The sequence below is a fragment of the Teleopsis dalmanni genome, chromosome 2, assembly GCF_002237135.1.
Source record: "Teleopsis dalmanni isolate 2A chromosome 2, ASM223713v2, whole genome shotgun sequence".
In the NCBI taxonomy this organism is placed as follows: domain Eukaryota; kingdom Metazoa; phylum Arthropoda; class Insecta; order Diptera; family Diopsidae; genus Teleopsis; species Teleopsis dalmanni.
In genome coordinates, this window is record NC_051847.1 from 133,258,589 (window position 1) to 133,283,746 (window position 25,158).

The window sequence follows — 25,158 nt, forward strand, 5'->3', positions numbered from 1 at the left end:
GCAGGTGGACGTGGGATACTGGTGTATCGAGGCTTGTGGCAATTAAATTAGGATTGTTGATAAGGCAACACGGTCATGCGTGTACATAGACATAGTGTACTAGGCTAGTCGACGAGGAGGAGTTGTGTTTCTTAAAAGGATTCAATTTTTTTCTCATCTGTGGTCACAAAATAAGCCATTATTTAAGATTTGGTAAAAAACCTGCCATTCCAACCTAATGTAGTTTAATTGTCTAGTCATAATATATCCTGCTTTACGAAGAAATTTAGTTACTTTAATGATATAAATTAAGACAAATTAAAATACCAATACATATGATCCTTGTCGTTCGCTTTACATTTTCATCCATCTGTCTCTGAAATGATGTGTCATTAACCACACACATCAAGCACGTAGGTATCGATATCAACTCCAAACAAACGATGTAACTATTTGTATTTCATATTTATAGCCAATCAAGTAAACTAATCCAGTTTACCAATAACATTAATAATAATTATTAAAAACAAGATAAACATTCTAAACCAAACGATGTCATTAATTTACGCATAAAATTTTATAATTTATGACGGTGAAATACCAAAAGGCACAAACACCCAACAACCGAGGCGAAATGGTTGAGAGCTGTTCTTCGTGCTTTGGCCAGGTTGACTAACTCAGTACAATTCATTTCGTTTTAGTTAATTTTCTTTTATTCTTCTCAACTCTTAATATCGTACGTCTTTAGGATGCTTCATAATTATGTCTACGCATAAAAATCACATAAATTCAAATGTAAAATACAAGATATTTTTCGAAAAGAACAAGAAAAACCTACAAAAAAACCAGCGACGGCATAATAAATGATGGCGCTTAAAATTTTTTTCCAAGCGAGTACAATACTCGTAAAGAGAATGGAATTGGAATTGGAATTGTATTATATCGAACAAAAAGTTTAAGATCGTAGCGCCATCAAAAGTCATCTTTGGACAGGCGCAAGAGACAGAAATGACGGGAAGGTGCAGTAAAAAAGGAGACAAAATCTGACAAAAATCTGAACTCATCAAGTGATTTCATTATTTTTTTGAGGCTTTTGATAGCCTCGTGATTGCCAGGCTTATTGCAATCTATAGTGGAGGAAGGAAAAAGCAGAGCACTTCTACAGATTTCACATGGTTTAACAGGCTTAGAGGTGATCTTGTGCAGTGGCTTTGTGGTTGCGCTCGTAAACCGCATCACAAAAAATTATAATAAAATTTGGCTTAAACTCTTCACTTCACATCATTAATAATGTCGCTCTTTTAGCTGGAATATCTTGAAGCTAATAAAATGTTCAATAATATTTTGTATGATTTAGATGTTGCGAGTTGGTTTGTTTCTTTCTTAGTTGGATAGCTCGTCTTGTTTCTTGTCATGTTTTAATGACGACTTTAATGCGATTTTATCTTTTCTTACATTTATTTTTTATTTCAAAAAGAAACCATTAACATCGTTATTGAATCGCATAATTAAAATTTACCGTATACTTAGTACACAGGGTGAAGGTTTATTAGTCTTTTTCAATTTTTTTTCTATTTTCTTGGATGTAAATAACTACACCTAACAAAGACTTGCAAATAATTAAAGCTTTTTCTTACATTTAAGAGCTTTAAATTAAGTTTATAGACTGAAGCTAGTATGGCTTGTAACATATATTTCATAAAATTATTATATTAAAATATAGAATTATTGCAATTCATTTTAAATCTACTTGATTTTCCATCTTAGCACACAATGATACGTTGGCTAAGCATTTTCTGCAAAAGCATTTTCTGGCAGAAGAGATGATCAACTAATATCACAGGCCTTAGTTAAGAAACACCTCGCTTCAGAAAGAAGAACAAATTATTTCGCATAGTTATTGTTAATTTACATTGCACTCTAGTTGCAAATTATTTTTACTCTTCGATACCATAAGAATCAGGACTTTAAGTTGTTCTAAAGCTGATTTAAACTTAACTTGTTTATACCTATGGTTAAAAATAGTTTCCCACCTTAGTGGTAGCTCGCCTTATGGAAAGAAGATCCATTGGGATACCTTAGCACGTTTTAAAGACATTACCTGACTGTAATAATTATAGATATCTTTTTCCTGGATCAGGAAACTATTATGTAATTGTGAAGAAACATTATGTTAGATGTTAAAAACATTTTCTCAATTACTCATAAAATTATTGTATTTCTGTTGAAAGTAATAATAAGAGAATAACTTAGAATTAATGAACTAATTAACAGAATCTAATTATTTTTAGATTCTGAAATAAGCCAAGTGAAATAAAATCAAATATACGGAAAATATAAAGGTTTGAAAAAAGTTTTGAATCATAGTATTCAATAGAATAATTTTTTATGCCTCATTTTTACTATGTCATTTTCAATGTCAAATATTGTCAGTATAATTCGCATTCTTGTCATGCAATGAAAGTGTATTTGACACACTAGTCAATTATAATTGTCATTTAAAATGAGATAGTGAAAAGAAGGCATTACAGGAAGTAGAATATATGAAACAAAGGGAGTGTAAATAAAACCCTTGGACAATTTATGTTTATAATATCATAAATCGTATCATATCGTATCATAAATCTGTATACTCTTATGATCTTATTCAACAGGATCATCGGGGTTATGATGTCAGAAGCAATTTGCAAAAGATAAATAATTACATTCGACTTATGTAATAAACTTTGTGATGTGGATTACGCAAAATAATATCCGACAGATGTATTCAAATTTCATTTTTATTTTGGAATCTATAAGGAAAATTGAGACACAAATAATGTTGGAATGGTAATCTACATAACCATGTAGTAAAAGGTTCAGGCATGGATATCTATTACTTAGATAGTTCTATCTCAATCAATGGTAGAAGTACAACGTTTTCTTATATAGCTATATCTCAAATAACGCTGGCGATGAGATGATAACAATTTCAACACAACATATAAAATATATTTTTAATAGCTTAGCAACACCTTTGGGACTCCTGAACAAAATTTGGAGATCTTTAAACAACTCTATATTTAAAAATAAGATTTTTTTAATATTAATATTGTTAAAGCATCATTTCTATAAAACATTTTGACCGATACCGTTCAACACGAGCAAGAAATTATTATTATATTATGACAGTGTCTTTTCATTAAAGAAATTATGAAACAAAAATATTAGAGACTTGGACTAATGAAGACATTATTAAAACATTCTTGATCACAATAGCAAAGGTGACAGAAGACTCTAGCATCTACATAATACATAGAATGAACGACTTCAAAAAGAGCTATGACTTTATGGGAAAAGTTGGAATAAAAAACTTGTGTTTATTGTATGAATTTAAAAATTGATACATAATATACCATATAATTGTGTACATAGAAGTTTATAGCATTCTCAGTTTTATCCTTTCTTTTTAATTTATATTCAAGTCTTACAAAAATATATTGAATAATATTGTGATTAAAGCATTCTCAAATTACATGACTCGCTTAATATGACCGGATATGTATATTAATAAACTTATAAATATTTTAAATATCCCCTATAAAAAAGTTCTTTATGTTATATAATATTTTAAAAATATTAAATAATTTCTGTTCGTAACACAAATGCAGTAAAATACACAGAAGACGGCAAAAGACCTATGCGACAAAGTTATCTAAAATAAAATCTCAGATGTAAAATCAAAATTGGAGTCAAGAAAGAGTTGAAAATTATTAGATTATTATGCTGATTATGTGCCCAAAGAGTTGAGAACAATTCCAAATCAAAAGTACAATAACAAAAAGTAAATAAAAATCATTTTGATAAATGTTATGATCAATTAATAATTGTTAACTATGTTAAGTGATAAAGATCTGGAGAGACAACTTAGCCGCCTGATTGAGGAAAACTTTGGAAAATTTATACGAAAAAGAAAATAATAAAATTATTTATTAACTAAAAATATGGAAAAAATCCACGACAAAAATATTTCTTATGTTCAAAACTTGAATTCGTTTGACAGTATTGAAATTGCGTTGGCGGCATCTTCTTTCTTCCTTCTGATTTCAGGTAAAAGTCACTAAAAGTCACTGCAGTCTTAGTTTATACTAAATAATAAAATTGTGAGATTTCGAAGATATCGAATTCAGCTTGTGACTGGGAAGCGTAATTTGTAATTAATAAACTAAAGAAAAATATCAATAAAAAAAAATTCGAAAAAGGTTGATATTGATGCGCTCTTTAAGATAGCGGCTAAGGACTTGTAAGAATGTGTGATTTTAGTATCTCGTATGCGGTTTGATGTAATACAAAATACTGAGAAGATAAAGGGATGCAGCTGTAAAATTCCTTCCAATAAAAATATATGCTTCTTTTTGCTCGTATAAAAAATACAATTTAAAGAAAACAACTGCAATTGTCAAAAAAACATCTTGTTTAAGTGTAGACACGTGATTGAGTGTTTTTCTAGTAGCATTTTGTATCCCTCAAAAACCATAAATGATATTTTGCTGAGCTATTTTTACAATTGATGTAATCTCTGACTGCTTGATTCCCAAACAAAAGTGTTTGTTTTCCTATATATTTTGTTTTGAATATTGGCTACTTTCTACTGATTTTGAAGGCACTCACACAGTAGGTGTTAAGGAACTTGCAACAAATATCTTTATTATAAGTGAGTTCTTCTCAATTTTATAATTGCATTGATTTTCTTTAGAATTTTGCAAAATTATTTTGTTTTCAATTTTTTCTTCTAATCCGCTAATTAAGTTTTAACGGCACTTGCCATACCAACATTCCATTAAATTTGTCTATAAGATCTATAAGACAACATGCATAAAGCACTTTTCGGAGTTAAATCCTTTGTTAAGTAGGCGTTTGCAAAACAGTGGGTATTCAATTTTAAATAGGATTACATTTTGGAATCTTAGAGAGCCCATTGGTTACCTGTAAACAATTCAATTGTTGTGTGGCATTAATGAAAAATTTATTAAAAAAGAATAAGCAGAAGTTTTAAAAGTTGGATTCCATGTATTATATTGAAATATTGATTTTAGGATAGAATAGGTTTTTTATTGAGTATTATTTTAAAAACTCTTATAAATTTGAATAAGAAATCAACATTTTTTCAACATAAACATATTTTTTTGAAATAAATTGTAATATCAATTTTCGTTGCAAAATTTTGTTACCATCACCGACGAGCGTTGGATAGGCAAACGTAACTACGAGCATATTTATTTAACTATATACATAAGTATATAGTATTTATATATGGATCGTGCACTGTTTACGTTTGATAGGCAGCGATTTTTGTCGCTAAATAATTTTTCGAAGATCTAATTATATAAATTCAGTAATACTTTTTTTTATATTTAATTAATTGATCTCGGTCTGAACGAAATTTAAAGAAATAAAAGAAAAAAATTCCTAATACCTACATAATTCATATTAAATTAAAATGATAATAAAATTTGTTAAATATTAACAATTTTTATTTTACTGGATAATTTTTTGAAATACCCAATTCTATTAATTAGTCAGTACTCTTTTTCAATTTAATCCACTGATCTTGAGAGGGGCAATTGGAATTTTGATTTGTTAATTTGAAAGATTATAGTTAGTTAGTTGTGGCGAGTCCTCCTTAATTAGCTGAAAAAGCCTATTAATTAAACCTATTAATAGTGGGTAGTAGAGAAAAGGTCAAACTAGAACCAGCAAGAGCCATGTATAAAAGCAAGAATCTGGCTAATGCTAATGCTAGAGATATCGCCGAGTGAATTGAAGAAGGAGTCCCCTAGAAAGTTAAACCTAGATTTGACCAGACCTGGAGAAAGACACATCAAGTGTTCCAGTGTCCTTTCTTCGTGAGCTGGTAGATACACACTGCAAGACGTACCACAGGGTAGGCCGAGTCTAGCTCCATGCCGTTTAGCAAGGGTCAACTCATTATTTGCCAGTCGCAAAAAATGGTTAAAGGATTATAAGTAAATATAAATATATAAACCTAATATTAGGTTAGTAGTTATCATTTTTTTATAAAGTAAAGAGTATGTTTATAGTTACAATTATATCAATACACTTCTTGCTGCACATATGTCGAATTAATTGCGTTAGTGTAAACGCAGTAATACATTAATTAAATGCTTTAAAAAACACTATCTAACATTTTTCATATGCATGGGACAAATTATCTTTTGTGAAGACTATTATTTAGGGTTTACACTTATACTATATATATTAAAAAAATTATATACCTATATATAAATATATATATATATATATAGGTACATATGATAGACATCAATTTTGTTTCAAATTTTCTAACAACAAACTATAAAAATTCTTTTTTGAAATGACGTTATAATATTGAACTATAATAAAAAATGGTAACAAATTTTTATGACCTCTAAAACACTCGTAATTTCTTAACAATTAGTTATAAAATAACCCCTTAACTCTATAAATTTTGTGAAAAACCCAAGAGGTTTCATATTCATTTCTTTTTAAAAGTAAAATTCTACACACGTTTTAGGAAAACAATAAAAAAGATGGAAAAAAAATAAATAAAATTTATGATTACAAAATTCAGCTAATTTTATTTTTATTTTTTAAATAAAATTGTAAAAAAGATTTATAACTATTGCACGGTGGCCTTGTTCACGATTTTGTCAAATGGACGAAAATTTGTGAATTGTTCACGCAAAAGATCGAAGTTAAAGATCCTGTCGTACTCGTACATAATAGAGCGTTTGTGTATACATCGTATACGCTATTGAGACGTATGTAAGACATTGTTGTAGAGGTAAATTCTATATTTACCGAGAAGTGGTCAGAAAGGCGATAGAACAATGGACTCTGTTACCTGAGAATGAATGCACATCGCCTCACGCCTACCACGTAACTAAAAGATTTATGAAGGCAAGGAATTAAAAAAACAAATTTTGCATTGGAAAAGAAAGAAAAGAAAGAGTTACTTGTTAATCAATTCGGTAATTGAGTCTAGTGAAATTCAAATAAAACCATACTTACATTTTCATTCCAAATCGATTAGGAAGGATAATAATGAAAGACTGATATAAATTGTTCAGTATATAATTTAAATGTTCTGAGAATCAGATATTCGACTTCCAGATAGGCTAGGTTAATTAGAGTGATCTTTGGGATCTACTAACGTTTATAGGCTCAATGCATTGCCGACAACACTGACATCTTTACAATTTATGTTGCTACATTATTTCCCATTTAAAATGTTTCAATGTTTCCCATGTTTTAAAATGTTGTGTTCTCAGCATATTTTTAGTTGTTCTATATAAAAAAATTTTAACAAATGGTTATATAATACTAGCGGTGTATTCATATCTTTATATATCCTTAAATATCTTAATGTGTTTTTAATAAACTCTACTCTCAGAAAAAAAAACCTATAAGATGAGTGAGAAAAATTTCTTACATACAATAAAATAATTTATAAGCAACTTTCCAGAGCCATATTTCATTTCTATCTATGTTCCGTGGAAGTTTTTTTAAATTAAAATAAAATGTCGTGTAAATTTTAGTTTAGTATAGTTGGCAAGCTCATCTATCTTACAGTAACATGCGATACAAAAATAATTATTAAAATTGAGTTAAAATAATTTAATCTTTTTGAATTTTTATATTATCTCTTAACATATATATGTATTCCGGATTGATTAAATTGATTTTATTACAAGAAATACTAAAAATATTTGGAGAAAAAGTTACCATTATAATAACTCGAAGAACTCTCTAATGATAATATCTTAAGAAAACATGTACCAGGTAGTTAACTGACGGTTAATCGTTTGTTCAATGGAAAGGTTATAGATAGAGAGTTGAGAAGATATACATTAAAACAAATATCAACCTACAGACTCTTCCCAACTGTAATATTAAGTCAAGTTAGTATCTAGCAAATCTGTTCCTTACTTTAAATATAAACTGTTCATAGGTAAGTAAAATCGATCTAAAAGTTACTAATATTGACTTTTCTTCCCAGAGAAGCGGACGCTATATCTGGGGTAACTTTTCAAATCGAGAATTATTTTTAATACAATTTTCATTTTCGTTTGGTTAATCTCGAGCGAAGTGTATAACACTTGAGATTAATTTATGTCACTCTAGATATTATAAATTTATATTATTTAGAAAATTTATGTCTATGGTATTGTCTTATGTTGTTAAGTTCTGTTTAGACTGATGTGGTGTATTTGTTAGGATGTATGGTTAATAAAATAGAATCTAGTTGAAGTTTATTCCATTTATTGAAACATTGAAATGACTTCAATTGATTAATAATAAATACCACTAACATTAAATGGTATTTTTAGGATTTAATATTATCGCTTTACAATTTTTATATAAACGATTATGGGATTGTGTTCTTATAAATTTTAAAAATAATATTTGTTATTAATGTTATATCTAATAATTTTTTGTAGTGCTTTTGATTGGTAATAATCTGTAGAAAGCATAAAATTTATGTTCATACCTAGAATTTTCTTTTAGGCCAGAAGAAAAGGAAGAAAAAGAAGCGTATCCATATATTGACTTCCTGATAATGCACTGTAAGATTGAAATATACAGTAGAAAGTGAATCTCTCAGCTTTACTTCCTATATTTAAGAAATTTATAATTAGTTATAACTATCAAATAAAAAATTTGATAGATTGTTTCCCTTTAACACCGTTTAAACACTGTATAAGTGTTTAAAGCACTATTACTAAGCTTAGAGTTTCTTAGTATAAAAGTTTTATTAGTATTCCAGTTAGTTCAGGTGGAGAGAGGACGAGTCCTCCTCAATTACCCAAAAAGCCGATTTAAATCCACAAAAACCTCGTAATAGTGGGTAGTAGGTCAAAGGTTAAACTATAATCAGCCGGAGGCACTAACAAAGGCAAGAATCTGGCTAATGCTAATGCTGGAGATATTAAGTGAATCGAAGAAGGGGTCCCCTAGAAACTTAAACCTAGTTCTGTTTAAACCTGGACAAAAACGTATCAAGTGTTCTGGTGTCATTTCCTCAAGAGCTGGTACACACACTGGTAGATTGGTCAAGTAGCCCTTGACCTTGACCTTGTCGGAAAAACTGGTCATGAATCAGCCCTCGACTGTAGCCGACAGGGGTAGTGATCGAAATAGGTGTATCTGTGGAAGAGGCGCCTAGTTTAGCAAGCTCGTCAGTGCATTCCTTGGGCTTTAAAGTTATATATAAAAATAATATCGACATTTGCACATTAAATATATAGATAATAACCGAATTATTATATATGAATTCGATTTACAATAATATTTTCCGTTTAAAATTTAACTTTGCTTTTAAAACTTGTTTTAAACAAAATAAGATCAGTAACAATAGAAGAATTAATACACGTACCAAATTTAGATATCTGTTTTCTTTAATTTTATTTGAATAACTCAAAAATAAATTTTTTCACTCCGTAACACAAATGATTTGGTCGTTATCATGACCATTTAATTCCTCCAAGGCTTTCTAGCTTCCAGGGTTGTCTTAGCTTTCTTTAGTTTTTTAAGTTCTGATTTTTCTTTAGAGGCTTCATTTTGTAAAGTAGAAGGATACCGTGTCGTCTTCTCCAATATTCTTGGTAAAGTAGATTTTTTCTTTACAACTTTTGTAACGTTTTCTGCAGCTTCCTCTTGCTTTAATACTTTGGTTTTGAAATTACGCTTAAGATGCGGCTGTATTAAAGTTGGTTTTATTTTCTTTTTCCCTTGACTGTGATGAGATATATTTGTAAATAGCTCAAACCTATCCTTATGATGATCACGGTTTTGATTAGTAACTTTGACTGTTATTTCTTTGTTACTTTTAGCTACAGAATTTCGTTTTTGTTGCTTACATTTTCTGTTGTCTAACAATTTGAAACTACGCGGCAAAACCCTTTTTGATTTAATATTTACAAAATATTGGTTATCTTTTAATTTCGTAATATTTTTCATCTTTTCTAATTTTTCCGAGTAGTTTCGTATTATCTTTTCTCTGGCCATTTCGACTTTTTGAGCGGCGCTCTTCAATTTTGAATTCTCACTTTGTGCTTTACGTTGTATACTTAAAATTTTTTTGCTGCGGCGATCATCGTACTGCTTCATCCTGGAACTCAACCTTGTTTCTATAAGTTGTCTATAACTTGTGAACATCTTATGTCGATTTTGTATCACCTTGCCAACCTTACGTAGCACGTCATAGTTTTGATAATATTTATGACGTCTTACTGCAGCATCAAACAGTTTTTGCATAATTTCTTCTAGAGTGCGGTGCTTAGCTTTTGTTGATGACACTCTCGAAAAGATAGCAGGTTTTTGAGTTGAAAAGGCAATATCCTTTGATATTGTCGTCAATTTATCAGTTGCTTGATTTTCACCTTCAGCTCTATGTGGCTCTGTAATAGCCGATGATAATTTTGTATAGTCTATAGAATTTAGCGAATTTCAGAATTTTATTTCGGGTAATATGTGATTTGAATAAATCTTACCAAAATTTTGTTTTTGATCGGTTTTATTACACTGAAGGTGAGTCTGAACTATTTTTGCTTCTTTCTTTGATGCTGATCCACTTTGAGTTAAGAGTGGAAGTGAAGATGAGTACTTTATATCGAAACTGATACCATTTTTAGTTGTTTTCACGTTTGATGATTTCCATGGGAGGTCGCTATTTTGTTCCATGCTATGCTCTCTATGCGTGCTAATAGTTGCTGATGACATCGTTAGGTAGTCTATAGAATCTATTGAATTTCGGAATCAAATTTCGGTTAATATGTGATTGCAAGTATTCTTACCAATATCCTGTTGATGCTTAGTTTTATTGGACTCAAGGAGAGTACAAGTGTTGGGCTGTTCCTCACCTGTTGCACCTTGGTTTGTGATTGAATCATCTGTTGATGTGATATCCATATCAAAACTGATGCCATTTTGACTTGTTGTTACGTTTGATAAGTTATTGATTATTTCGTTTGTATCCATTTTTTATTGAGGCATCGATTTGGTTGGATGCAAGGAGTTCATATATTTAAGTACCATTGATCCGCAAATTAAATTTCACATTAAATTTTACTTACATGAAGAATGCATAAATGGTACCAAATTTTTGTGAACTGTTGCTTAAAAAATATATTATTTTATGAAATTTATTAAAAATCTATTTGGCAAGTAAAACGTAAAAGAATATTTAAAAATTTCTTGACTTGCTAAGAAAAAAATATTTTTCTTATATGATTTCACATACTAGTATTTTACACAGATTTGATAGAAACAATAGTACACACCAAATTATGTTCTTGCACTGGGATCAGTTCTATAAGATAATAATGAATAGATAAAGATTATGAGTCTCTCAACAAGAGGGACTTTTCAAATATTTCTGCAAACGGTTCTATAGGTGGATTTATGAAAAATCACTCTCAGAGGAATTTGGAGAAAGATTTGTGAGACGGATATGTGTACCTCTTTATTACGAACAAGTTTACTGAAAAAACGAAATTCATATTTTTAAAAATAAATATTTTTGTTACTACTTTAAACCTATAATAATAATAGTTTGCAAATTTAAGCTTAACAGAATCAAATTAACTTAAAACCATTGACAAATTAAAAGCAAAAAAAATAAAAAACTACATTTTCAGTGCAAGGAGATATTTTTGATAATATGTAATATAATATATTACCGAAGAACAAATTGATAACAAATATATAAATAAAGAATAGATCATAAATCATAGCCATAAATCAAATAAAATGTAAAAATTTCATTGCATAGGTATATATATTTATATATACATATATATATATATTTACAATATATGAGTATACCAAAGTTCAACTGTGACCCTAAAATAGTATTAAAGTGTGGATAGATTACTTCTTGATTCCAAGTAGGCGGGCAAAGTATACAAACTACAAAAGTCAAAATCATTCATTGTTCTCTGTGATTTCACTAGTGACACGTAGTTACGAGCACATGCAACCAGTTAAGTTTTGACTTCAATACCAGGTAAATTTTCTTGTGATTTGCTTTTTACCAATTACGCTCTTACGCAGATACAAGATAAGTTAGTTATTCTGTCAATGAAGCATATGAAATACATTGAAATCACATTGTAGAGCTTCCATTCTACGGGCACATCTTCACAAACGAATTCTACACATGCAAAACTGCGTTTTTGTGTGAGGTTGTAAATTTTGTTAGTTCCTTGAATCCCGTTGTTGGCACAAACTGCAATGCTGCAGTTTTCAGGATATCTACTATTGTTTCCAGCCAGTTTTCAACGTTTTCACCTTGATTTTAATGGCATGCAAATGCCTGAGATGTGACCTTGTCACTTTTTTTTCCTATACTAATGGTTCAATTTATGACTTTATTAGCCTTAAATAAAATTTTACTTCTTTTTATTGCTATTCACTGTGACAGTGAGGTTGTGCAAATGCATAGATACATTTTTCTTCAGTTTAGAATTTGGATATTTATGGTCGTTTACTATTTTTTTGTTGTTGTGGCAGTGCAGAAATGGAAAAATGAAAAAAACTGCGATTTAATGATGCAAATTTCCTTTTCAGTCAAAGTCGTAAATAAATTGACTTTTCAATCGATGTTTGTTCTACGTTAGTTGAAATTCATTTGTTCTCTGCGAATGTGTAAATATGCAAAAACGCCCGCATCTGCAGTTGTTGTGCGTCCGCTGTGGTTTTGCGATTTTTTCGCGGATTAAATTTTTTGCACACTTCTTACCTAAGCTGGGTATGAAAAAAAGATACTTGGGCTCACTTGCTATAATAAAATTGTTTACACAAAAAATTAACTTTTGCACCGCAAAGGATAATGATTACAATTATTAGGCTATGTTACCTAATATATATAGAAGGTTGCTTGTTAAAGAGGGAGTATATATGGAATGACTTTTTCAAAAATGATTTCGTTACAATTTTCAAGTTTGTATGAATGTAGGTCATTTTAGTTTGAGTCGTACATAGTCTACTCTTAAGTCGTTTCTATTGTTGGTCAGAATACATAAATGAATATGAAAGTAAATATTTTTAATAATAAATTATTTTCTTAACATTCTTTTTCTTCTCTTCTTAATATAAACTATTCTTTCAATAGAGAGGTTTTTCGAATAGTAGTGATATTCACAAGAAAGAGTAGTATTAAAATTTAACAACTATAAGAAAACTTTAACAAATTAATTCAATGATTCTACAAATAGTTTATGATTAATTAATAATATCCTTTTTATACCAAATTAGTACTTAAAAACAGGAAATATAAGATTTTAGAGAAGCCAAAGCTGACTTCAAAGACAAAAGGTAGTTTAAATTGTCCATTCGATCCAACATTAAACATGACAAATATTAGATATAGACTCAGATTAATCACATGCTATTGTAAATTTACCAATTATTAAAGATAGAACTAAAGGATACCGACACTTGCAGATGGTATGAAAAGCAGAATAAAATTTTCGGTCATCTAATCTACTTGTACTCTGCTCTGTGAAACTAATTCAGTATCGTCATTTGACTTTGATTAAAAGATGCCAAATATCTTGAACCTGCAGATTTTATTAGCTTTGTGGACAGCATTAATTTGTGCTGGTTTATTCATAGATATAATTATACCTTATCATTTAGTTTGAAATGTAATATCATTCAAATATTTTTCAAGATGTCTTTCAGCACTGGTCATAATTTTCGTTGACTTGTCAGTATATAGCTGGCAATGTCAGTATAGGTTTTGTTAACATAAACATGATCCTCCAAAAAGTCCAAAATGATTAAAAGTCCAGTGGTTACAAATCAGCGCCAAAAAAGAAGCCACAAATCTCTCACATCGAATTATTTAATTTCACGTTAAAAAAAATTGGCAAACATGTGTCTTTACCGATCAGAATTGATAGTTTGCGTTACACTAAGTATAATAAAACATGAAAGAGTATGGTCCTATCATTCATCCTGAAGAAATGCCAAACCATTTAGTGATTTTTTGTGACTGCAATGATGTTGCGACAGTTATTGTGATTTTTCACTCCCTGAGATGCAACAATTTTATTTGATGGCATATTTAGCATGCGAAAAATTAGAATTATCAATGAAAAATATTCGATAAGAAATTCACCTACTAAAGAGTTACCATTTTTGTATAATAATATAATATCTAAATAATGTTCATATCTAAATATTTTTAACTAAAAAGAAAATTGAAAATTGATATTAATATGTCTATCTAAAGCATAAGATATTCTAAAAATTTTCATTACATTATCCTGAAGTAAATGATGAAAAAATTTTTTTCTAAAATTTAAGAGAAAAAACTTTTTCTAAAATATTTGATATTGATAATTTTGTTTTGAAAATGAAAAATAAATGTAAATAAATAAATCGACATCACTCTTAGTATCTCAGCGGTTGTCCAATGTAAACATACACGCAGGGTGCGGTGAACTCGTGCTATGTTAGAGTTAAAAATGCACTTAAAAATCCAGAACTAAAATTTCACTGGAGAATGCGTACAGCACTAAGAATGCGGCAAAATGCAAAATGCAATTGCAATCCAAAAAAGAAAATTTGTCTACTCTTTTGAAAAATAAACAAAAAAACCTTGCGGCATTTGTTGATGGAATGTTGTGCCTTCAAGGCAACGAATATGTACCATATATTGCCAGTGCTGTAAATAATTGGAGTTGCAGCAATCAATGTCGAAATGCAACTCAATTAGCGTTTGGAACGCGAAAGTGCAAAAATTATTGTTAAAACTAAAAAATGGATAACATTAAACAAATCCGGAAAACTGTAGTTCACCTCAGGGCAGAAATAAATAAAAAATCGACCACATACAATTTTTCATATGAAACTGAATTTTCATAGCAGATTTTAACTTCACTTTGCTTGGCTAGATTCCCAAGTCCGTCTGTCATTCAGTTCGTCTGTCAATGTTGGGCGAAATTGATTTTTTTACAGTTCGATTTTAGATTTCTGATTTTGATTTACAATTCAATTTTTGTTGATTTTATGTCAATGCTTTTGTTGTGTACCAAATTTTTGTTATTTTGCTAAATATTTCAGCGGCTAGCAATTTCAGCAATAACAACAACAACACAACAACAATTGAAACAATTCCACAAACAATCAAAAAAAAATATTTGAAAACATTTATGGACAGTGCATGTCACGAGCGCTGTGAGTAGCACTTGTTTCACGCTGGGTCCAGGGCTTGAGCTCAAATTCGTACTGTTAAATTGTGTGTTGATTTGGGATTAGCCAACTTCAGTCTCGGTATCTGCCTCCTGGTTTGTTTCTCATTTACTCATTGCCTTATGGAATGTATGCAGTTCCTTTGTGTTTATACGGAGTAAATGTATGGTTGCACTTTTCTGTGTTATCTGTCAGGGAGTTGCGTGCTGTTTGTGTACTGAGGCTAGTTTTATATTAGGAAATATCCTTAGGTAAATTAAACTCAAATACTGTTTACTGTGTTATATATCACTTCAGTTTGTTAAGTAAAATTATCATGCCTTTTTATAAAAAAAGCATGCCTACTTACTAAGTAAGAGACTCAATTTAATGTCAATTTTTTTTTGTTACAGCAATATACCTATACCAAATATTTAATTAACATAATGTGTATGAGAAAAAGTGTATTATTCATTACAGAAAGCACAGAAAGAACTCTCTTCAAACAGGTTGTAAACACCAATCATCACGATACCATGCAGGTTAAATACACGAGAGATCTAACAAATAACTTCAAAGTATATGAGGTAGTCCAGCACCACATAAACTTAAGTCCGCTGCTGTTTGACTTGGTTACGAATCTACTTAGATAAGAACTTAGACTTTGAACTTTATATAATATATGCCGACAATGTTGTCTTCTCGTATGATAAAGTCATACTGGAGAAAAAGTTGTGTCAGTATATATAATTTCCCGAATCTCCAATAGGTAGCTGATGAGTCAATCGAATACTGAAGCAAAACAGAAACGCTAAAAATTAGAGAAAAAAATTAAGGGAAAGTTCAAATGGTTAGGTTAGTTAAAATGATATACTTATATATATATAAGATATACATAAGATAAGCAACTGCACACTGAATTTAATGTAGGTGGTAAATCTGTAGAGTGACTTTTCATGTTTTCTTCCAAAAGAAGATACCACACCAGTTAAAAGACAAAGTTCACAAATGCATGACCAAACCAGTAATGTTCTATGCATCTCAGCGTTGGACTTTACCGCAAAAATTATAGCGGAAATTTCATATGACTGAAATGTGAATACTGAGTTATCTCCCCAATCGACGCAAATTTGAAAGAAACCCTAATTCGCTGGTATAGTCACGTAATGGGACTTTCAGAGGAAGACGCAAGCGTTGTAGGTGAAGTAGATAAATAGAGATTCAGGCTTATATTAACAAAAATCTTGAAAATATCTATTATGAGCGACATACGCTACTAGAGAATAAACAAAAAGAGAGTCCAGGACAGTGTGACTTGGAATAGGGTAATACTAGGAAAAATATGTTTAATACAAATAAGAATAAAGTATAAAAAAATATTTACATATAATTGTTTTTCATAAAGTCTTACAGCAAATTAAACTATTTAAAATTTTAAATATATATATATAAATTATGTATATTTATATAGGATATTGTACCGCTGAGATAGTCATGCAATGGGACTTTTAAATCAAGACGCTTATTACTGAAAATTTAGAAAACTACTATAAGAACTACGCTGCTAGAGAGTGAACGATAAAACAGTTCAGGACTGTGTGACTTGGAATAGGATAATAAAAGGAAAGGTTTAAAACAAATAGGAATAATGTATAAGAAATTATTGATATAATATTTTTTTTATGAAAAATTAAAGCAAATATATATATGTAAATTATATATATTTATATAGTCATTTCACAATTTCGGTGTTCCGGTGTTCTAATGAGCTTTTGTCAATACTAATAACATCTATAAATATTGATGTAATAAATTCATAAATGTATAAATTTTTAATATAAAAAGAAAATAGATATAAAACCTATGACGAAACAATAATTTTAAATAAAATATCATTGCTTAGATAAGTCTGAGCCTCTTGCTATTTTCTTTCTGACATCTGTAATATTTTTAAAACTATTAATTAATGTATCTTTAAATTGCAATATAAATATTTATTTCAATATTTAAATATTTTATTTATTAATTTCTTAAACTATTTATTTTGTCATTAATGAGGCTAATTAGCATTTTTAGCTCAAAGTAAAACAGCGTTTACGACACCTTACCTTATGGTTACTTTTATTTACATATGCGTCTTTCAGATATAATAACTAAATCCGTCAATCTGTTAACTCTGATTTTATGTGAAGCCATAAAAAATATCTTAAAGCCCTGCATGAAGTGTCGTAATTGGGTAAGCAAAATTTTATGTATGAATAAAAGTCTAGAAGATTTATTAAGCACAAGTAGAAAATTGAGATTTATGAATGAATGACTTGAGAGTTTACGGTAATAAAAAGTTTTTATAAAATATATAAATACAAAATATATAAAATAAAATGCATATATAATAAGAGTAGTTGCTCTATATCAGTTCATTAACAATTCATTAATAAAATTGCCGTTTCAAGCTGATTCAAGCGTATTCTTTAGCAAATAAAATTCATTAATATAATTAAATAAACTTTCTGAATTAATTTTATTGTAAAAAGAAAATAAATAAAATCTCTAAAATTGAATGAAGATATCATATTTCATTGCTTTGATAATCTAAAATTATTTTTAGGTTATCGCAAGATTCTTCTATTTACAGACTTGATCACATCAAGTCAATAAAAAAATTATATCCATAGTATATATTTTTTCTAAGTTACAATTTTTTGTTTTCTATCTATTAACGGTTTTTAGCAGAAAGCTTGCTTTCGAATGAGATATAAGGCGATATTCACTATACCGGATAAAAACTTGTATGTGTTTATTGGCATTATTGTTATCAATATGTGAAGTGATAATGGTACATCTCGACATATGAGTAATTTTGTATAATATATTGCATTCGATTATTGATAGCTTAATTTTCATTGTTCAAGACCACATATATCATTCGGTTTGATGGAAGTAGATGCAAATAGTGGAACCATTTTCTGGCAAGTATTGGCTAAAAGTAAATAAAATAGGCGGATATCTTCTCCACATTTGGCAGAATCTGCTAGTGTCAGTGTCCCAATATTCCACCTTTCAGAGGTAATAGTAAACAGAAACATGTTCAATTTTCCGAAAGAGTATTGAAAAATGCAATGGATTATTTAGTTGGGATGTAAAAAAGACTAGGGATTATTAATGTATATCTACAGTTGGGATGTAAAAAAGACTAGGGATTATTAATGTATATCTACCTATTGAAATTCGAATGGAATTATATCAGTATCTATTGTTTACAATGGCTCAACCAATTGGAGATAGTTGAATAGTGGTTAGATCCCCCATCTTGACATCTGTATTTAAATTAAAATACTGCTAAATCTTATAATAATTAATTAGTTTGATTTAAATTGCAAAAACACTGCTAAAAATTTTCTCTAGTGTAGTCTCAATTATGGCTTGTCACAATTATGGCCGTGCCATTGATTGTTTAATTTATTTGATAGCCGTAGGATATTTTTATTATTAGCATGTTTTCAATATCAGATTGTACAAACTCAGCCTATTCACATAAATTTTTAAAAAAGTTTTTGCAATCTTGTCCATCTCTTGCAAAGTATCTTAGTTCACTTATTGACTTATTTGTTTCCTATTCTATGGTTCTGCGCCATGTATTGCGTGGTTTACCTGTGTTTTTCCGCATCTAAATTATCGAAGCCGTATTTGCTGTACCAATAAGTTTCTGTGCAGTAACACAGCACAGCCTCTCGTTCGAGATTACTCTCGGCCATCAAATCCGCAAGATGGAACGGATGCATCTGTTAACAAAACATTGTAGTTTTTGAGCTGATGCCAATGTTAGCAGTACAAATATAACGCAAAAATTGAAAATGAGAAGTTTAGTATCTTGTATTAAGCTCCAGATGTTGTCACTCTGCTGCCCTAGGATATAATCAACGAATTTTAATTATTCTAATATATATATATATATATATATCTCAAAAACTACAAGATGGGCTGTTAGAAACAATTTGATCAAGCAAATCATGTTATCGCAGTTAAAGCTCATCAAGACTATTTTCTTAATTTTCGAAGTTGCCAGTTTCGATTATGAGAATTTTCAATTAAAAAAAAACTATCCGCTAACTTTAATGGGAATACTGTCTCCTGCATTTTAATGTGGCAACTACGTGCAAGTACAATAAAACGTTGTTAGGATAACTCACAATCTTACACTCTGCTGTCCTCCCGCTGATAACATTAGAGGTATATATATGTAGATGATCTCGCAATTACTGCATAAACAAAATAACAAAACTGGGAACATGGTGCCAATAATCGTGAGAAATGGATTATTTAAAAGGCCTACACTATTTCATAGTTATGTTGCCAAGAAAAAAATTAATTTTTTTAAATAAAATTATACATTTAAAAAAAAATAATTAATATTGACATTTAATTAAATACAACAGGGGATTACAAACAAAATGACTTAAATATCTTGTGTTCACGATAATTGACATTTTTATTATAGTTAATTGACTTATTTCCACTAAATATTTTTTTTAATTAAGTTAAAAGTAGTACAATTTTTTTTAAATGTTTCAAATATCTTAAACTGATATCATATAATGAATAACCAGATCGGCCAGTGTTTGAAGTTTAATAGAAACTTATGTGTATATGTCGAATAAGATTAACTTATTTGAAATTGACAGAGTCCCATGAGAATAGACGCATCTATCAGGTATGGAACTGGAATGAAGTGATATGAGCAAATTATTTGCTGATGTACTACATAAAATCAACTTTTTATATTAAATACACTTAAATAATATTTAATAGAAGTGTACATTATGCCAGCCAAATGAAGATTTCTCTTCAAACCCACACACGTTTACATTTTATTAATTAATGGATTAATTTAGTTTAATATTGTGATTTTTAAATTAGTTACATGAAAACAATAATTTTATTACATATTTTTGTATTATATTTTAATTATATATTTAATATAAAAAAATTCTAAAAGGACCGATGATTTGGCAAAACTTGAAACGGCTTAATAGTGAACAAAAGATTCAATTAAATGAAAATAATAAAATTTTGTTATTGCAATTTACTACTGTTCAAAAAAATCTCTTTATTAAAATAAAAATTTTTATAAAGAAAATTGTTTTTTTTTTATTGTCTGACATTAAAAATTTAATTCAATATAGTTATTATGAATAAATTGACTTAAATAACTTGTTACAATTAATGAATATTTTGGAGACCTCACAGAGTACTATTTTTCAGATGCTATGCATAATGTTGTGATAATGTTTCTACAGCTTCTGTTTTATTCGGATGCAATCATAGTCGCCAACTCGTAGAGGACCAAAGATCTTACGAAGAAGTTTTCTTTCGAAATGGTAATAATTTTTGTTTCGCTGTGCTCACATAACAACACTAAAATACCAGCTTGTTCCTAAAAGGCTAAAATTCTGGACTTATCATAGAATCTTTCTTCATCGTGTCCAAAATATAATCAAATTCTTTTCTCATTCTCAACTTTTAAATTAATTTAATTAATTTTAATTTAATTATTTATCAATATTGCTGAGATAATATTGCATTAGGATTGGCAACGATCTGCCGTTTGCCTGTTTGTTTTGGCCCACGTTATACTTGAGTAATTCTTGAGAATTAAATTTGTTGAACTAAGTTTTGATGCTTGCTACACTTGATGAATTTCGCAGATTGAAAATTAGTATACAATATAAACTCTGCTTGGTGGTAGTGTACAAAAGGTATATTTTGAAAAGTAATGTAACATTTATTTTGGTATTTACAATAATTTTACATTCACTGCTCGCTGTTCACTGTTTTGTTCTGGTATTAAAAATAAAACATCGAGTGAGTTTAAAATGGAAAAAATTGAAAAATTACAGAATAAATATATTATGTTTACAACAGCATTAAAGCATGAGTAAAATTTAATCCTCCATTTTACTCAAGTGTGGCATGGGCTTGTAACATTGACAACGATATGCCATTCGCCTGCTTATTTTGATTTGCACATCATAGGATTCAAAACGAGTTCAGAGTTTTCACCACAGAGCTAGGTAGCATGCAACCATGACAACATCTCAACTGTCAAATGTCAATTCATATACAAAACGGCAACTAAAAACGGCAATAACTAAATACTAAAAATACCAGAAAAAAGTAAAAACATAAACAAATTAAAACGAAAATAAAAATAGAAATCAAAACACTGTTAAAAAATATTCAAGCAGCTAATAAACTAATAAATTGATTTAATTATTTTGGTTTTGGCAATTTGTGTTGATTGCTCAAAATATTTTGCACTTAATTAATCTTAAACAACGGGAGTGTGCACAAACTAGCGATGAAGTATCCATCCAAATATTCAATAAAAGTTGTTTCATTTTAAACAAAATTAGTATAAATAATAAAAACAAAAATATTGTAGCTATAAAAATAGAATTAATAGACAAACAAAACATAACATAAAAACATAAGTAATATGAAAAACAACAAACAAACATAAGCGTCTTATTGGCTGCTTCGTTCATTGCCAATCACAGCATTGCCAATTCCACTGTTGTAGGGAAAAAAATTATACAACAAAGTAACTTTTAACAACAATGTGTAGTGTGTAAACTTGTGTGTAGTTTGTACAAAACAATTTTTGTTAAAATGGACATGCGTGGACACGCCCACAACAGCAGATAAAAGCTGTAAATACTTTAATAATAATAAGTGGGGGCGCTTTCATATGTTAAGACATTTCTGCGTTTGTTTAGAAAAAACTCTTATTGAAAACAAAAGAAAAGTTATAAATTTGCCTCACTACTATAGTGGGTGTGTTTATCATTTGATTTATGTACTCAATATATAAAAGTGTGGTATGCTTGTGGCGGCTGCTGTTAACCACCATCTTTTTATATTACCAAAGTGTGACTTCATTAGCTATATTACTACCATTAAGTATATTACAGTTTTACTAGTTGCACTTACGCTATGCTTTCTTTTTGATATTCCCACTTTGTACACATATTCCAATTGGATTTGTATTAAAATATATAGTCATCCTCATTGATCTTATTTCCTATAAGTACAGCGGACATTTTTTAATGCTTACCTACTTGCGCTTATTGTAATACAGTCTATGCTTAACACACCACAGTAGCTCAAATTCACCACACTTGATTGTGTAGGCAAAATTCATATAGTTTCTCTATTTTAACTGCAGTGGACGTAATTTATTTGTTGTGCGCAAGTTATTTTTGCTCTTTTTCACTTCGAACGTTAGCTGCTGCATTGTCTGTTTGTTTGGTGTGCATTTGTTTTTGGTATTTTGTGTGGCTGCCCTACATACAGACATGGTTTCCCGCTGCACACTCATACAGTGCATGCATAGCGAGCACATGTAGCGTGTGCCCTGTGAAGTAATACTACTTCAGTCAATTTAGACTCGTACGGAAACCAGTACGACAGAGAAACCAACCACCGTGCGCGCCGTTTAATGCGTTGCGTTACGTATGTGAGCCAAACAGCTACACAACACAGGGCAACAAATCTTTAAGATAGAATTTCAGGAGTCAGTTCAGTCCTGCTGCGCATCTTGTATCGGAAAGTCTGGTGCTGCATGCTGTTCGCTAACGTACGAAAAAATCTCAAATAAAAAAAACTCATTCATAAATGAAAAATTGTATCGTCGTGTATTTCGTTTGCAAGAGCTCCCGACGCTACGGTAGAATATTTGTGATTTAATTTTTTTGTAAATAATTGGCAAACTAAATTAGCCACGAAATTCCTTAGGCGGTACGCGTCGCGTACGTGTGAAAACTGTGCTTTTAATTAAACTTTGTTAAGTGTTAAAAAAATCAATTAATTGCTTCAATCACAAAGAAAAAGAAGAAAATTGCATTAAAATACTTGAAGTGAAGTGAGAAGGGAAGTTTAATCTTCACAAATATATTTTGTTTGCACTTTTAGTGCTAAATATATTCGTACTATAAAAAAATGTATCACATTATACTATATTAAAACAAGAAGCAATAAATTTGTAAATAAAATTCACATAAACTGCATAAAAGCTACAATTTCAAAACATTTATTATTGCATAAGCAATTAGACCCCTTCTAAAAAGTTACCCCCTCAAAACGAAAACTCTTACTAACAGCCACAAAATGATGATGAACGCTTTTATCGATCCTTCACCCGCGCAACATCATTTGGCTTCTTATGGTTTACGTATGTCACCAAATACCGCTAATCAACAAACTGATATCTTAGGCAATCCACAACAACAGCAACAACAACAGCAGCAACAACAACAGCAGCAACAGCAACATGCTCAGCAACAGCAATTGGATCCAACTCATCATGGTCTCATGTCGCTTGGCAATACTGCTGATATATCTGCTAGCATGTCGGCTAGCGCTGGTGCTGCCACATATCAAAACACTGGTTACGGTCACTTCAATACACAACTCGGCTCATATTCCTCACGTGACTTTCTGCTCGGACGTCGTAGCGATAATGATTACATGTCCTCTACTGCTAGCAACCAATTGGTTGGTCAAAGTGCTGCCACTGCCAGCGCGGCCGATTCTATGTTATTTCCAACATTTCCCGCTACACATGCCAATCATCCGGATCTAACCACATCCTTTGGCAATCATCCTTTTCATCCGCATCATCATGCCGCTGCAGCGCAGCATCATCACCATCAAATGCGCATGGGAATGGCGGATTATGCGCATCCATACGCTGCCGCACATCATGCCCAACATCACACAAATTTCCCGTCGGTACATCATCATCAACATGCAATGTCAATGCATCCAGCTGGAGCTGGTGCATTTCTACGCTATATGCGCCATCAGCCAACTGCTGCCTCGGCCATCAAACAGGAAATGCAATGCCTGTGGGTAGACCCCGATCAACCGGGTGGACCAAATGCACGCAAAACCTGCAATAAGATATTCCATTCAATGCATGAGATCGTCACACATTTAACCGTCGAACATGTTGGCGGTCCCGAATGCACCACACACGCTTGTTACTGGATTGGCTGTTCGCGCAATGGACGTCCTTTTAAGGCTAAGTACAAATTAGTCAACCATATACGCGTACATACCGGCGAAAAGCCATTCGCTTGCCCACACCCTGGTTGCGGCAAAGTATTCGCGCGTTCCGAAAATCTAAAAATACACAAACGTACTCACACCGGTAAGTGTCTAAAATATCTACGTTTGTTTTTATATATATAAACAAATAATATTGTATATAAACATAAGCATTTGTTGCTAAATTTAGTTAGTTCATGAATTGTCTTTATTTAATGGGTTTAACCCGACAATGACCGAGGAAGGATTATTGTGGGCGTTTGCACTGACTTTTGCGGATTCTCCGTGTAAGGTTAAGAGGCGTTTAATCGCATTTCATATGAAAGATGGAAACATTATTTTAAATACCTCAAAGTATTATTAGTACCTGATGTATTTAACTTTGCGAAACCAAATATGTGGAGTTTTAGTGAAGATACATTTTTTCTGTAATTTATGAAGAAAATAAACTACCTGTGGTGGCTCAGAGATGATTGCAGGACAGTTTCGAAAAATAACATACATCAAACAGAGTTAGTAAATACTGGATTTACAGTTGCAATAGTTGTAATGGATTAACTCTAAGGATGTATTGCGGTATTTACATAAATCACAAAGTAGAGAGTCAAGTTAAATATCAAATAAAAAAAGTCAAATAAATACATATATAATGTATAACCACAAAATACATAGAAGAGAAGATTTTATGAAGTTTGGAATTTTAGAAAGAATTTAAATAATTCGTTTAGTTTGAAGTTGAAAAGTCATTTTAGTGAATTTCAGTACCGATGTGGCCTCTCTGGGCATCGTTTTCTGGAGAACTGTCAAATGCTTTTTTGACAAGGACACGATAGCTGTGACTCCTAATACAAT

At 30.4% G+C, this 25,158-nt stretch overlaps 2 protein-coding genes across 4 annotated transcripts; one reads left to right on the forward strand and one right to left on the reverse strand.

The window, feature by feature from the left end:
• Positions 1-9,398: 9,398 nt before the first annotated feature.
• LOC119685523 lies at positions 9,399-11,145 on the reverse strand. 3 transcript variants are annotated; one of them, XM_038099825.1, is made up of 3 exons: positions 10,815-11,145; positions 10,512-10,751; positions 9,399-10,457 (listed from the first exon to the last, which is right to left on the reverse strand). In XM_038099825.1, the coding sequence occupies exons 1-3, from the start codon at positions 10,996-10,998 to the stop codon at positions 9,493-9,495; spliced, it is 1,389 nt and encodes a 462-aa protein (XP_037955753.1). In that variant the 5' UTR covers positions 10,999-11,145; the 3' UTR covers positions 9,399-9,492. The 3 variants fall into 3 exon arrangements, with proteins under 3 accessions (XP_037955753.1, XP_037955752.1, XP_037955751.1); XM_038099824.1 differs by having other exon boundaries at positions 9,399-10,448; positions 10,512-10,760; XM_038099823.1 differs by having other exon boundaries at positions 10,512-10,760.
• Positions 11,146-23,268: 12,123 nt separating this feature from the next.
• On the forward strand, positions 23,269-24,507 carry LOC119675733 (pair-rule protein odd-paired). Its single transcript, XM_038086938.1, has 2 exons — positions 23,269-24,409; positions 24,497-24,507. The coding sequence occupies exons 1-2, from the start codon at positions 23,365-23,367 to the stop codon at positions 24,505-24,507; spliced, it is 1,056 nt and encodes a 351-aa protein (XP_037942866.1). The 5' UTR covers positions 23,269-23,364.
• The last annotated feature ends 651 nt before the right edge of the window (positions 24,508-25,158 follow it).